The 15,111-nt window shown below is 44.1% G+C and overlaps 1 protein-coding gene across 1 annotated transcript in view; it reads right to left on the reverse strand.

Annotated features, from left to right (window-relative positions):
- Positions 1–15,111, reverse strand: part of Adgre1 (adhesion G protein-coupled receptor E1) — a 90,289-nt gene that overhangs the window by 39,403 nt on the left and 35,775 nt on the right. Inside the window, exons 12-15 of the mRNA XM_035445847.1 lie at positions 13,637–13,814; positions 10,285–10,404; positions 7,692–7,876; positions 6,372–6,542 (exon numbers count right to left, since the gene is read on the reverse strand). Of these exons, the coding sequence (XP_035301738.1) occupies positions 6,372–6,542; positions 7,692–7,876; positions 10,285–10,404; positions 13,637–13,814 (654 nt within the window). The remainder of the gene's footprint in view (positions 1–6,371; positions 6,543–7,691; positions 7,877–10,284; positions 10,405–13,636; positions 13,815–15,111) is intronic.

Consider the following 15,111-nt stretch of genomic DNA (forward strand, 5'->3'; position numbering starts at 1 on the left):
AGAAACCATCCTGAGTGAGGTAACCCAATCACAAAAAGACAAACATGGTATGTACTCACTCATATATGATTTTTAGACATAGAGCAAAGGTTTACCAGCCTATAATCCTCTTCCCCAAAGAAACTAGAAATCATGAATGACTCTAAGGGATAAATGGACCCCAGGAATGGGAAGTGGCATGAACTCCCGAGCTAATTGAGAGCATGAGGGTAGGGGAGTGGGTGCTGCCACAATAAGAGCACAAGAAGAAGAGGAGAGGAGAAGAAATGGAGGAGCAGATATATTGAGTTGGGGGAAGAATAGAGGAGAGAGAGCAGGATGAGAGATACCATATCAGAGGGAGCTACTATAGGTCTGAGAAGAGATCTGGAACTAGAAAGATCTCCAGAGACCTACAAGGATGACACGATCTGACAGTCCAGGCAGTGGAGGAGAGGATGGCCTAGAAGCCCTTCCCCTAGAATGAGATTGATGACTACTCTCTATGCTATCCTAGAGTCCTCATCCAGTGGCTGATGGAAGCAGAGACAGACATCCACAGAAATACACTGAGCTGAAATCTGGAACCTAGTTGAAGAGAGGGAGAAATGAAGAACGAAGGGGTCTGTACCAGGTTGGAGAAACCCACAGAAACAGATGGCCTGAAAAAGGGAAAGCATATCGACCCCTAATGCTCTTTGGGAGGCCAGTACGGGACTAATCCAGCCCCTTGATCATGGATGCCAATGGGGAGGCCCCTGCACTCCTGGGAGCCTCCAGAGGTGGACTAGCGTTTTGCCCTGGTGTGTGGGGGGGACTTTGAGAGCCCATCCCACTTGAAGGGATGCACTCTGTCTCTGAACACATGGGGAGGGACCTAGGCCCAGCACAGGAAGATTTGGTGGACTTGGTGGAGCCCCGGTTGGGGGCCCTACCCTGCCTGGGGATTGGTGGGTGGATGGGGTGGGGGTAGGTTGGAGGTGGGGGAGAAGGAATGGTGGTGAGGGGAGGGAGAGGGAGAGGGAAATTACTTGTGAAACAAGCCTGTTCCCTAACTTGAATTAATAATAATAATAATAATAATAATAATAATAATAATAATAATAAGAGAAAAAATAAAAATAAACAAAACAAAAAAACAAACAAACAAAAAAGAAACATTACTAAAGCTCAAACCACACATAAAACCATACACACTTATAGTAGGAGACTTCAACACCCCACTTTCACCACTAGACAGGACCACCAGACAGAAACTTAACAAAGAAACAAAGGATCTAACAGAAGTTATGACCCAATTGGGATTAACAGACATCTAAAGAACATTCCATCCAAACACAAAAGAATATACATTCTTTTCAGCACCAATTAGCACCTTCTCTAAAATTGACCACATAATTGGTAACAAAGTAAACCTCCACAGATACAATAAAAAATTGGAATAACCCCCTGTATCTTATCAGATCACCATGCTTAAAAACTATAATTCAACAGCAATGCAAATTGCAGAAAAAATTGCGAATTACATTCGCGTGGAAAATGAATAACACCCAATTGCACCATTCCTGGGTTGAAGAAGAAATAAAAAATGAAATTAAAGACTTCCTAGAATCTAATGAGAATGTAGACACAACATACTCAAAATTAAGGGAAACTCTGAAAGCAGTGCTAAGAGGAAAGTTCATAGCACTAAGTTCCCACATGAAGAAACTGGAGAATAGTCACATGAGAGAATTGACAGAACAACTGAAAGCTTTAGAGCAAAAAGAAGCAAACTCACCAAGGAGGAGTAGACACCAGGAAATAATCAAACTGAGGGCTGAAATCAATAAAGTAGACACTAGGAAAACATTACAAAGAATCAATGAAAGAGTTGGTTCTTTGAAAAGATCAACAAGATAGACACAACTCTATCCAAACTAATTAAAAGGCAGAGAGAGAGCATGCTAATTAACAAAATCAGAAACAAAAATGGGGATATAACAACAGACACTGAAGAAATCCAAAGAATAATCAGGACATACTTTGAAAACCTGTACTCCACAAAATTCGAAAATCTAAAGGAAATGGACAGTTTTCTGGATAGATATCACTTACCAAAACTAAACCAAGAACAGATAAGCAGTTTAAATCGAACTAGATCCACTAATGAAAGAGAAGCAACCTTACAACCAAAAAAAGCCCAGGGCCAGATGGCTTCACTGCGGAATTCTATTAGAAATTCAAACAAGAGCTAATTCCAGTACTCCTCACACTGTTCCACACAGTAGAAGCAGAAGGGACATTGCCAAACACTTTTTACCAGGCTACAATCACTTTGATACACAAGCCACACAAAGATACAACTAAGAAAGAGAACTACAGACCAATATCCCTCATTAACATTGATGTAAAAATACTCAACAAAATATTGGCGAATCAAATCCAAGAACACATCAGAAAAATCATCTACTGTGATCAAGTAGGCTTCATCCCAGGGATGCAAGGATGGTTCAACATACGAAAATCCATCAATGTAATTCACCATATAAATAAACTGAAAAAGAAAAACCACATGATCATCTCACTAGATGCTGAAAAAGCCTTTGACAAAATCCAACATCCCTTCATGACAAAGATCTTGGAGAGAACAGGAATAACAGGAACATATCTAAACATGATAAAAGCAATATACAACAAACCAACAGCCAACATCAAACTAAATAGAGAGAAACTCAAAGTGATTCCTCTAAAATCAGGAACAAGACAAGGCTGTCCACTTTCTCCATATCTCTTTAATATTGTTTGAAGTTCTAGCTAGAGCCATAAGACAAGAAGAGGAGATCAAAGGGATACAAATTGGAAAGGAAGAAGTTGAACTTTCACTATTTGCAGGTGCTATGATAGTCTACATAAGTGACCAGAAAAACTCCACCAGGGAACTCCTACAGCTGATAAACACCTTCAGCAAGGTAGCAGGATACAAAATTAACTCAAAAACCTCCAAAGCCCTACTATATACAGAAGATAAATACAATGAGAAAGAAATCAGAGAAACATCACCCTTCACAATATCCACAAGCAACATAAAATAGCCTTTGGTAAGGCTAACCAAAAAAGTGAAAGACCTGTACAGTAAGAACTTTGAGTCTTTAAAGAAAGAAATTAAAGGAGATACCAGAAAATTGAAGGATCTCCCATGTTCTTGGATAGGTAGGATCAACATAGTAAAAATGACAATCTTGCCAAAAGTAATCTACAAATTCAATGCAATCCCCATCAAAATCCCAACACAGTTCTTCACAGACATTGAAAGAACAATACTCAACTTTATACGGAAAAACAAAAAACCCAGGAGAGCCAAAATAATTCTGTACAATAAAGGATCTTCTGGAGGCATCACCATCCCTGACTTCAAGCTCTATTATAGAGCCATAGTTCTGAAAACAGCTTCGTATTGGCACAAAAATTGAATTGAAAACCCTGATATTAACCTACACACCTATGAACAACTTATTTTTGACAAAAATTCTAAATATATATAATGGAAGAAAGATAGCATCTTCAACAAATGGTGTTTGCACAACTGGATTCGGACATGCAGAAGATTCCAGATAGATCCATATCTATCACCATGCACAAAGCTTAAGTGTAAATCCATCAAAGATCTCAACATAAATCCAGCCATACTGAATCTTCTAGAAGAGATGGTGGGAGATACCCTTGAATGAATCGGCACAGGAGACTGTTTCCTAAACATTATAGCAGTAGCACAGACATTGAGATCTTCAATTAATAAATGGGACCTCCTGAAACTGAGAAGCTTCTGTAAGGCAAAGGAAACAGTAAGACAAAACGACAGCCCACAGAATGGGAAAAGATCTTCACCAGCCCCACATCTGACAGAGAGGTGATCTCAAAAATATACAATGAACTCAAGAAGCTAGCCACCAAAACACCAAACATTGAAATTAAAAAGCAGGATGTAGAACTAAATAGAGAATTCTCAACAGAGGAATCTGAAATGGCTGAATGACACTTAAGAAAGTGCTCAAAATCCTTGGCCATCAGAGAAATGCAACTCAAAACAACTCTGAGATACCACCTCACGCCTGTCAGAATGGCTAAAATCAAAAACATCAATGACAATCTATGCTGGAGAGGATATGGAGAAAAAGGAACACTCCTCCATTGCTGGTGGGAGTGCGAACTTGTAAGACCACTCTGGAAATCAGTATGGCGGTTGCTCAGAAAAGTGGGAATCAATCTACCTCAAGATGCAGCAATTCCTCTCTTGGGCATATACCCAAATTGTGCATGTTTATACAACAAGGACATATGTTCATCCATGTTCATACAGCATTGTTTGTAACAGCCAGAACCTGGAAGCAACCTAGATGCCCCTCAACTGAAGAATGGAAAGAGAAAATGTGGTACATTTATACAATGGAGTACTACTCAGCAGAAAAAAAGCAATGGAATCTTGAAATTCGCAGGCAAATGGATGGAACTAAAAGAAACCATTCTGAGTGAGGTAACCCAGTCACAAAAAGACAAACATGTATGTACTCGCTCATATATGAATTTTAGACATAAAGCAAAGGTTTTCCAACCTACAATTGTCTTCACCAAAGAAACTAGGAAATATGAAGTACTCTAGGGGATAAATGCCTGAACCCCAGGTATGGAAAGGGGCAGGAACTCCTGAGTTAATTGGGAGCATGAGGGTAGGGGAGAGGGGGCTGCCAGAATGAGAGGAGGAGAAGAGGAGAGGAGAGGAGGAAATGGAGGAGCAGAAATATTGAGTTGGGGGAAGAATAGAGGAGAGCAGGGTGAGAGTTACCATATCAGAGGGAGCCATTATAAGTCCGAGGAGAGATCTGGCACTAGGGAGATTTCCAGAGCCCTACAAGGATGACACGATCTGACAATCCAGGCAATGGTGGAGAGGAAACGCCCTTCCCCTAAAATGACATTGATGACTACTTATTGTGTCATCCTAGAGCCCTCATCCAGTGGCTGATGGAAGCAGAGGCAGACATCCACAGATATACATTGAACTTAACTCTGGAACTTAGTTGCAGAGAGGGAGGAATGAAGATCAAACGGGTTTGTACCAGGCTTGTGAAACCCACAGAAACAGCTGGCCTGAACAAGGGAGAACACATCGACCCCTGATGCTGTCTGGGAGGTCGGTACAGGGCTGATCCAGACCCCTGAACATGGATGTCAATGAGGAGGCCTCTGCACTCTAGGGGGACCCTGGTAGTGGATTAGTATTTTTCCCTGGTGCAAGAAGGGACTTTGAGAGCCCATCCCACGTGAAGGGATGCTCTTTTGCCCTGGACACGTGGGGAAGGGCCTAGGCCCAGCCCAGGATGATGTGGTGGACTTTTGTGTAGCCCCTGTTGAGGGCCCTACCCTGCCTGGGGAGTGGAGGGTGGATGGGGTGGGGGGTAGGTTGGGGTGGGAGGTAGGTTGGGGTGGGGTAGAAGGGCTGAGGGTGAGGGGAGGGAGAGGGAGAAGGGATTGACATGTGAAACAAGCTTGTTCCTAATTTGAACTAATAAAAAAGTTAGCCACTGGGAAAGAAACTGCCCTTGCCTCAATTGCTGACATATATTGTCCAAATTGGACAAGCAGGTCACAAAAGAAACTGACTGCTGAACTTTGCCAAGACAAGGTGGGACAGACCTTCAAAATTCCTGCTTCACACAAAAGTCTGTCAGCTATTTCAAGCCTGTAGGCTGAAGACGGATGCCACTCCATTGCAGAGGAACCTTGGATGTGTGTTTATATTTTCAACTTTCTGTAATTATTTTAATGATGTCATTTAGAGTACTAACCAATTCTAGAAAAAGGCTTTGCCTTTTTACCTCATTGTTTGCACATTTTTCTGGCAAGTTCTGACATTTTGGCTGCTGTTCTGTTCCTTGGATGATATCAGAACCCAGATTTTTCAGGTTTCCAATGTGGACAGAAACACAGGATGCTCCAAAAGTCCTCCAGACCATTAGTGCCAGGCTGATAGCCACCTCCTTGCCCTGAGTGTTTACTGGGTTCGAGGCCTCTCCAGTATGAAGGCAGCCATAGTTAGAATGCAAATGTCTTATCATGCAAACCAATCTAATACATGATCATTAAGCCCTCTAACACATGATCATTCTCAAGTCCAGTCCCTCCTAGAAAGCCTGACTAATGCAGGGTTATTACATCTGACTTTAGTGCCATGGCTTCTAACCACATCATGAATTCCTCTATCATTGGAGTGTAACACACATCTTTCTCCCCCTCTGGTTACCTTCTGCAATACCCGAGTTCATGGGGAAACACTAACAATGTTCTGTCAATATATCCACATTAGGTTTCAGGCAAGATACTCAGGGAAACATGAACAGACTATCAATACTCACTGTGATCTCCCCAGAAGCCATGATGATAGCCAAGTTTGCCATCCGGTTACAGCTGCACTCTGTGTATGTCTCAGATGCTTTCGTGATCTTACAGCCTGAGCGTGTCCATCTCCCATCGTCCACATTGGGGTTCCAAGAGACACATATGGGCCTCTCAGACTTCTGCTTTGGCTGAAAGATCAGAGGTCCCAGTCACCTGAGAACTTCACTGGAATAGAATCAATGTGGCCCATCTCAAGTACCTTCTGGGACCAGAAGTTTCAGGGAATGAAAAACTGACCAAATTTCAGTTTGTAGTGGTGCTTGATCTGATATTAGACCACATTGTTACTGCTACAAGAAAACGCCTTTCAGATCTGGGGAGACAGCTGAGCAGATAAAAGTGTTTGCTGTGCATGCATGAGTTCAAATCCCCAGCGTGCACATAAAAAAGCTCAGAGTGGAATCATATGCCTATAATCCCAGCTCTGGGAGGCAACAATGAGTTTCCATAAGGCTTGTTAACCAGACAGCTTGGCTGAATCAACAAGCTCTGGGTTCAGTGACAGATCTAGTCTCAAAAAGTAAGGCTGAAAGAAGGCTGGACCAGCTCAGTGGTTAATAGCACTTGCTGCTCGTCCAGAGGAGCTGAGTTGAGTTCTCAGTATCCATATAAGGTGGCTCACAATCACTTGTAACTTCAGATCCCTGGAATCTGAGGCCTCTGGACTCCATGGGCACCTGCACTCGCATGCACATACCCATAGACAGACACTCACATAATTATAAATAAATATAAATCTTAAAAAATAAAATGAGGCCAGGAGTTGGTGGCGCACACCTTTAATCCCAGCACTAGGGAGGCAGAGGCAGGCAGATCTCTGTGAGTTCGAGGCCAGCCTGGTCTCCAGAGAGAGTGCCAGGATAGGTTCCAAAGCTACACAGAGAAACCCTGTCTCAAAAAGCAAAATAAATAAATAAATAGATAAATCTTTTTAAAAAATGAGAGGAATAACAATACCCAACTTATCTTTGGCTGCCACATGTATGCTAAGAAGCACACGCATTTGCACAAGCATACACACAACCCATGCATACTTGTACAAATACACGCATATGAGCATGAACACTTGTTGCATCAGTAGTTGCACTGTGTCACCACTAAGAACACTTAGAAAGGTGCACAGGGTCTCTCTTAGTGAAGAAGTGGGAATCCATTTCCTTCAACCAAATACGTCATTATTTGAAAACCAAACAATCAACTGTTTCTTAAATAGGTGCCATAGCACCTGCGGTGGCAGGACTCCTGGGTAGACAGCCAGGGGTCTTGGGATGACAAACCTGGATGTGTTGGAGGGTGTACACAACAGTCTTGGAGAAGCCCTCCTTCTTCTCCCCAGTCATGATGCCACCAACAACACGAGAATTCATCTTCAGCTTCCAGGAGGCCAGACCATCTTCAAAGAAGCGTTCATCTAAAACCGATGCCATGTGTGCAAAGGAGACAAAAGCCACTCCTGGGGTCCCTGTATGTCCGCCAAATAAAGCAAAATAGAATTGTTTGTTCTATGGGTATTATAAATGGCACATGTGCACACAGGCACACTGTTGACATGTGAGCACAGACAACATGTGCACACAGGCAATATGTGCACACACAAGCAACACATATGACATGTACATACACAGACTCTCTCTGGTTTACTCTAAGGTTGAATATCAGAGAACTTCCAGATCAGCTGAGGCAGAGTTGGAAGATCAGGAAAAGAGCAGATGTGAGAAAGTAAAGAAACTCCACCCTGATTAGCAATTTTCCCTCGTGTAAGAAACGACTTTAAGAACCAATCCCCCATGAAGGGATACACTCTGGCCCTGGACACATGGGGAAGGGCCCAGGCCCAGCACAGGAAGATTTGGTGGACTTTGCAGAGCCCCCATTAAGGACCCTACCCTGCCTGGGGAGTGGTGAGTGGATGGGGTGGGGGGTATGTTGGAGGTGGGGGAGAAGGGATGGGGGTGAGGGGAAGGAGAGGGAGAGGGAGAGGGAGAAGGGACTTACATGTGAAACAAGCTTGTTCCCTAACTTGAACTAATAAAAGAAAAAAAGAAAAAAAATAATACAAAAAAGAAAAGAAACTCCACCCTGCATTCCAGTTTGCTGTTCTTGCTCTCTGAGAGTCAGCAAGCATCAACAGGTCTAATAAACTAACCCTCCCTGGACATTTGGTTGCTAAAGGAATCTCAAAGTGGGCACTGTAAAGGACACTATTGAGCAACGTAACTTAGAAGCCACAGAATCATACACAGCCATTGTAAAGATACCTGGGGCTGGAGAGATGTCTCATCAGAGGAAGGGATTTGTCACCAAGCCTGAAAAATCTGAGTTCCATACAGTCCCCACATGGTGAAGAAGGGAACTGAACTGACTCCCAAAAGTTGTCCTTCAACTGCCATTTTTGTGCCTTGGTACATGTGTATGCATGTGCATAGTCACAAATAATAGACAGATAGGTAGATAGATAGACAGACAGACAGACATAAAAATGTCTAAAAGGTTCTCTGACTCTGTGCCTGTCTCTCCCTGTGTGTGATTTAATATACTCACTGTTGCGTTAATAAACTCACTATTCTTTAAAACTTGTCAGAGCAGGTATTCAAGAAGCTAGTGACATAAAACCCAGTCAAGAGCAAAGAGAGTGTGCACATTTTAGCCTACTTGCTCTCTGGATTACTCAACTTGGGCTGGGTCTTCCCACATCAACTAATATAAGGCAGACCTCCCCCACAGACACAGACACAGACACAGACACAGACACAGACACAGACACAGACACAGACACAGACACGGACACGGACATGGACACGGACACGGACACGGACATGGACACAGACACGGACACGGACACAGACACAGACACGGACACGGACACGGGCACAGACACGGACACAGACAGGACACTGACACTTAGTCAGTCCCTCACTAACACTCTTCTCAAATGATTCTAGGTTGTGACAAGTTAGTAGTTAAAACTAACCAGCACATACCTTAAGTCAGAAAAGCAAGAGGGGGAAGAGGGGAGGAGAAAGGGAGAAGAAGAAATAACAAGAGGAGAGGAAGAGATTCCAACCCACAGAGTCCACCTGTGCCCATGCATAGGAACATCTGCTGGCAATTGGTGGCTACTGGAGAGCCATTGTCTTCACGGATGTGTGCTATGAGAAGCTACCCATCTTTGCAGATGAACCTACACCCTTGCACTTACAGGAAGCATGACGTAAACTCAGTGGGTTATAAAAACACAGTAGAGAAGGAGAAATGGTGGCAGGCAGGGAAGGGATTGGAGAGGAGAAAACGATGGGCAGGGGTTTATCAAAATACAATGTGTGTATATGCAAAATTCTCAAACAATAAAATAATAAAACTAAATTTAAAACAGTTTTTAACAAAAATTAAGGAGGACACAGATAAACTCAATCCAGACAGGATTTAAAAAAAAAAAAAACAAAAAAACAGCTGGATGAAATAAGGAAGATAAACTGGTCACAAGAGACATATTCAGTAAATGATAGAAATACTGATGGCATCACACTGAAATTGTAAAAATGAGAAGCTCAATATATGAAATTTTAAAACACAGTTGAAAGCCTCACAACATAAGGAGCCAGGTGGAGGAGGGCCCATCACGATTCAAGAGCTCAGCAGTCGTACATGGCTGGTGGCCACACCCCACTGGACAGTGACAGCACCATGTTCCATATCAGGCTCTTACTGTTAGACACCCTGGTATGCAGAAAACTCTGAGTGCACTGGTTATCCACACCTCTACTCTCATCAGTTCTCTACCAGCCGTAACTGCCTCTCAAGACTGTAGGTGATGGGAGAGGCTGGCGCACTGAGTGCTCCACTGACTTGGTGCTCAGGGTGGCTCTGTACCTGTGGATTCTGATTCCTTGATGATGGAACAGCCAACAGTCATCGAATCACCTCTGGCTTTCAAGTTAAAGGGCATGTTCTCCTCGTTGCAGTCTTCATTGATAACTTTGCTTTCGATGTCTGAAAGGAAAGAGGATGTTTTCGAAAAGACACACCGAAAGTGCATCTATCTTGAGTTTGATCTTTCCAGGAAAGATGCATAAGGCCAACAGCCTGGTTCAACAGTTAAGAGCACTTGCTCCTCATTCAGGGGACCCAAGTTTAGTTCTCAGAACCCATGTCAGGAGGCTCACAACCACCTGTACCTCCAGGGGATCCAGTGCCATCTTCTGGCCTCCACAGGCACTTGCGTGTGTGTGTGTGTGTGTGTGTGTGTGTGTGTGTGTGTGTGTGTGTGTGTGTGTGTGTAGACACACAGAGACTTAATTAAAACACAATAAAAAGTGTGTCTTTTTAAGGGAAATATGCAAACCTATAGTTGAAAGCAAAAGGAATAATGGAAAATCAGTTTGTTGTAGGGAAACTCAAGTCCTAATGGATGATGAGAAGTGTTACATACGGAGGGCAATCCACCATAACTGTGATTTGGGCTTTGAGTCAGTTCATTTAAGTGCACAGCAAACAGGCATAAAATAATAAAACAAAGAGCAGAAACAGTAGAGACCAGATAGGACCCTTCCACACCAGCAGGCATGAGAAATAAAGAGTCTGTGAGGAACATCTTCTCCTGGGTCAGAGTGTCCCCCAGCTGTCCCCACTGCAGACATCTTTATATCACAGGCTGAACTGTAGTTGAAGGTGCCTGGGGATGCTTCACCCCAACCATACTCAAGATACTGTAACAGTAGCCTTTCTGTTCTAAAGGTATGGTATTTCCACTCTTGAGCTATTTCTTCCTTCCTTTCTTTTAATTCTCATTTCCCCTTCTCAAAGAGATGGGGGACCAGCCCACCCCTGGACAAGGGGTGCTGAAGGGCACTCCATGACAAACATGTTTGAGTTTGAAGGGGGCTTGTCCCACCTCCACAGCTGGCTCAGTGAGCTTAAGCATCACAGGACAATTCATTAATATGTATTTTACAGACCTTATCACGAAACAGTGAGAGGCCTTGCTGTAGCTTTGGAAGGGAGCTTTGCCATCTGGGGCCATACCTCAGTAGGCTCACCTCACAAGCATGTTGACCTGGGTTCCATTCTCAGAAGCCTCAAATAAGAAAAATCCAGGGATGGTGGTACACATTTACAACCCCAGCACTGGGGCTTATTGGCCATTTTAAGCCATGGAGTCAGTTCCAGGGCAGGGAGAGGCCCTGCTGCAAAGAGGGCCTGAGAGATGTGGGTGGCACCTAAGAGAAACTAAATCCTAGCGTGTCTTCTGGCTTCCATATGCATGCACATACACACATTTATACCCACACACACATGACTACATGGCGGGGGATTTCATACCTTAAGGGGATGCATCAGAAAGCAACAGAGTTTAAATCAATTGCAATCGTTTGAATGTAGAATTTCCTACTAAGAATCCTTACATTGAATGCTTGGTTCCTCACTCGTGACACAGAGATAAGTGTTGGAAATCTTAGGCTGTGAGCCTGGGACAAAGTTAGGCCATTGGTGGCATTCCTTCAAAGAGCTATTGCTCTTGCACTCACTCTATCTCTCTTACTCTCATCCCCCCACACACACCAACCATGATGTGAGTTGCCTCTTCAATTAATGCTCCTGCCATAATGTGCTACAGACCTAAAGCAATGAAGCCCAACCAACCATGGTTGAAACCTCTGAAAGCATGTGCCATATCCAAGCTTTCCATTTTAAAAGTTGATTTGTCTCAAGAGTTTGGTGCAGTAACAGAAAGCTGACTGACATACTAACAGTGTCAAAAGTCAAAACCATTGCCAGAGTGAAGTAAATGCCTTTCCTGCCCCCCAAATTATCCAGTGCTGCCCCAACATCTCACTTCAACAGAACCTTCAGGGCTTTCTCCATGGTTCACTCTACTTCAGCCACACTGGCCTCTTCACTGCTCTGCACAGTCATCAGCTACTTTGGAAATCCTTCTTCTTGCAAGGTGCAGTGGTGTGTGTGCCTTTAATCCCAGCACGCAGGAGGCTGAAGCATGCAGCTCTCAGTGAGTTTGAGGCCATCTAAGGCTACAGAGTGAGGTGAATAAATTGTATTCCCTACACATATATTGTTGCCATCTCTGAGGTCTTTCCTGTGTCCATCCTATGACAAATGTCTGAACCAGTTTAAAGCGTGAGACATTGGCTTCAGAGGGTTTGAACCACTGTGGCAGCCAGAAAGTAAAGGAAGAGATCAAGAAAGCCTACACATGCAAGCTGCCTCTTCCTTCTGTTTGACCCTCAAAGGGGGGGGGGGGCTTTTCCCATCCATCACTATGCCACAAACCAAGACACCTCTAGACATGCCCTGGCAGATACACCAAGGAGCATGCTTTACCAGTCTCCCGGGTGTCTTTCAGTGCATCAAAATTCACCAGCACACTGCCCCGGTAATAGTCCCTGCCTACACTACATAAAATAGCCTAGTTCTCCTTAATTTCCTCAGCCTGTGAGATTTTTCTTGATAACCTTGTGTCTGTATCACATATCAGATATCTAAATTCCTAAAGCTGATAAAATACTACCCACATTCTTATGCGTGGGTCAGAGCAGTGATTAAGAGAGAACTTTTGGTATCCAGGGACTGATACAAGAATTACTAACTGGAGTGAGAAGTGCATACAAAGATCAGTGGCACCCGATATCCCCAAGTGGTCAGCAATCAAGCATGTATCAGTCAGGGAAGGATGATCCATGCTGCAGTAACAAACATCCCCAAGTCTTCCATGAATAGAAATAACACATATTTTCTCAATAATGCTCTGTGTCCTTCATGAATTGATTTGCACCCTGCTCTTCATCGCCTTAACTCTAAGACATAAGCAGGTAGAGTAGCTGAGGTGCAAAGATCCTCAGTCACTAAGGGAAAGGGAAAGAATGTTCTAGAATGATGATGACCTGACATAGTCACAAATCCCTTCCTAATGCCACACCAAGAAGTACAATCCAACTATCATCTTGGAAGGGAAAACTGGAAATAGCTAAACCAGAAATGATTATCATATCTTAGGTCATGTAGTAGACAACGCACAGGTGTTTGTTGAATTAATTAATGACACACTCCTGGCATCATGTCTGATCTTGGCCAAGTGATTGAGAAATTGTGTCACTAATATTAGAACTACTTTGCTGTGAGTTGGAGGTTTTGAATGTTCGTGGACAGTCATGAAAATCCAGCTGTGTCGGCCCTGAAAATCAGCCTTGCCCTCGAGGATATGCATTACCTAGGTTCTCCGTCTCAATGGTCTGGCTGACGTTCACTGAGGGTGTCAGAAGAGTAGCTAACATGGCGCTTTCCACAGTCTCCAGCAAGATGGTGCCCAGGGCGGATGTCTCCTCCCGGCTGAGCTCAGCCCACTGGGGTGCTCGCTCCAGCACCTGGGAAATGCTCCTAGCTGCATTCTACAAGGAAAAAAAACATTTCCTAATGTTTTCACCCCTCCCGCTCCCCCACTCCTCCTCCTGCTCCTCTCCTTCCTGCTTGTTCCCGGCTCTTTCCACTCTTTCTCCTGCTTCTCCTCCTCCCCCACTTCTTCCCAGTTTCCTCCTCTTCTTGCTTCTCCTCCTCCTTCTCTCCCCCAGCTCCTCCCCCGCATGTTCCTCCTCCTTCCTCTTCCTACTCCTCCCCCTGCTCACTCCCCTCCTTCTCCTGCTTCTCCTCACCACACTCTTCCTCCTCCCCTTCTTCTCCTGTTCCTCCTCCCACTCCTCTTCCATCTCCTCCTCCTGCTCATTCTCCTCCCCATCTCTAGTTAGCAAAGTAGCCTATGCCATCTCTAGCACTAGGAGACAAAGTTGTAGATGAGGCAGAAGGAGAATAAAGCCTCAGTATGGTGAGAGTCCTGAAATCACAGGACTTAGAAGGCAGGAGCTGGTAGGTCCTGGATTACTTAGCCACTTAGAGGCCAGCCTAGATGACAGAGAGACGCTGTCTCATAAACAAAAAGAGCCAAAAGTGGCATTGCTCAGTTGTGTTTCTAGACTTCAGGGACCCCATTAGAAATGTTTAAGCCCAGCCTTGGCAGGGCATGGAAAGTCAGTGCCTGAGCCAGCTCATTCTCCACATGCTGTTTGACCCAGAAACTTCTAAAGATTAATCTTTCCAGACACACCTGAAAATTTTGCAAAGACCTCACTCAGTGGTAATCATTTAATTTTTTCCGAAATATTAAGTTCTCAAGAAGCTGTTTAACAGTTTGTACATGGAATGCAGTCACGTGATCATTGACAGAGCAGGGAAGAATGCTGTATGAAGTCATGTGTGTGAACAAGCAGCATAGCACCTGCCTTCACGATGGAGAGAAAGTTATGAACTAACACGCATATCCCATCTGGTGGGGCTTGGAAACAACTGCAAATTTGAAATGTACTTCAGAGACTCATATGTGTCCAGAGTGCTGAGAATAATGTATGATGAACACTCAGCCCCAGAAGGGATATAGATGGCACATCTCTACCCCAACACCCAGGAACATTCAGATGAGGGCATGGAAACAACTCAAGAGCTAGAAGATTGGGAAGCGCCTCCCATGGCAACCACAACACAGCCGCAGTGGCTACCTGCATGAGACCTGGCCATCCAGCTTCCCACCATGTATCACAGCGGTGCCCAGAAGTCCCCATAACTTTCCTTGACACTAATGAGGATCGATGGCTGCTAGAGGGGAGGTGTCGTTTTCACTAATGATGGAGTCACTGG

Source organism: Cricetulus griseus, chromosome 5 (assembly GCF_003668045.3).
Source record: "Cricetulus griseus strain 17A/GY chromosome 5, alternate assembly CriGri-PICRH-1.0, whole genome shotgun sequence".
Taxonomy (NCBI): domain Eukaryota; kingdom Metazoa; phylum Chordata; class Mammalia; order Rodentia; family Cricetidae; genus Cricetulus; species Cricetulus griseus.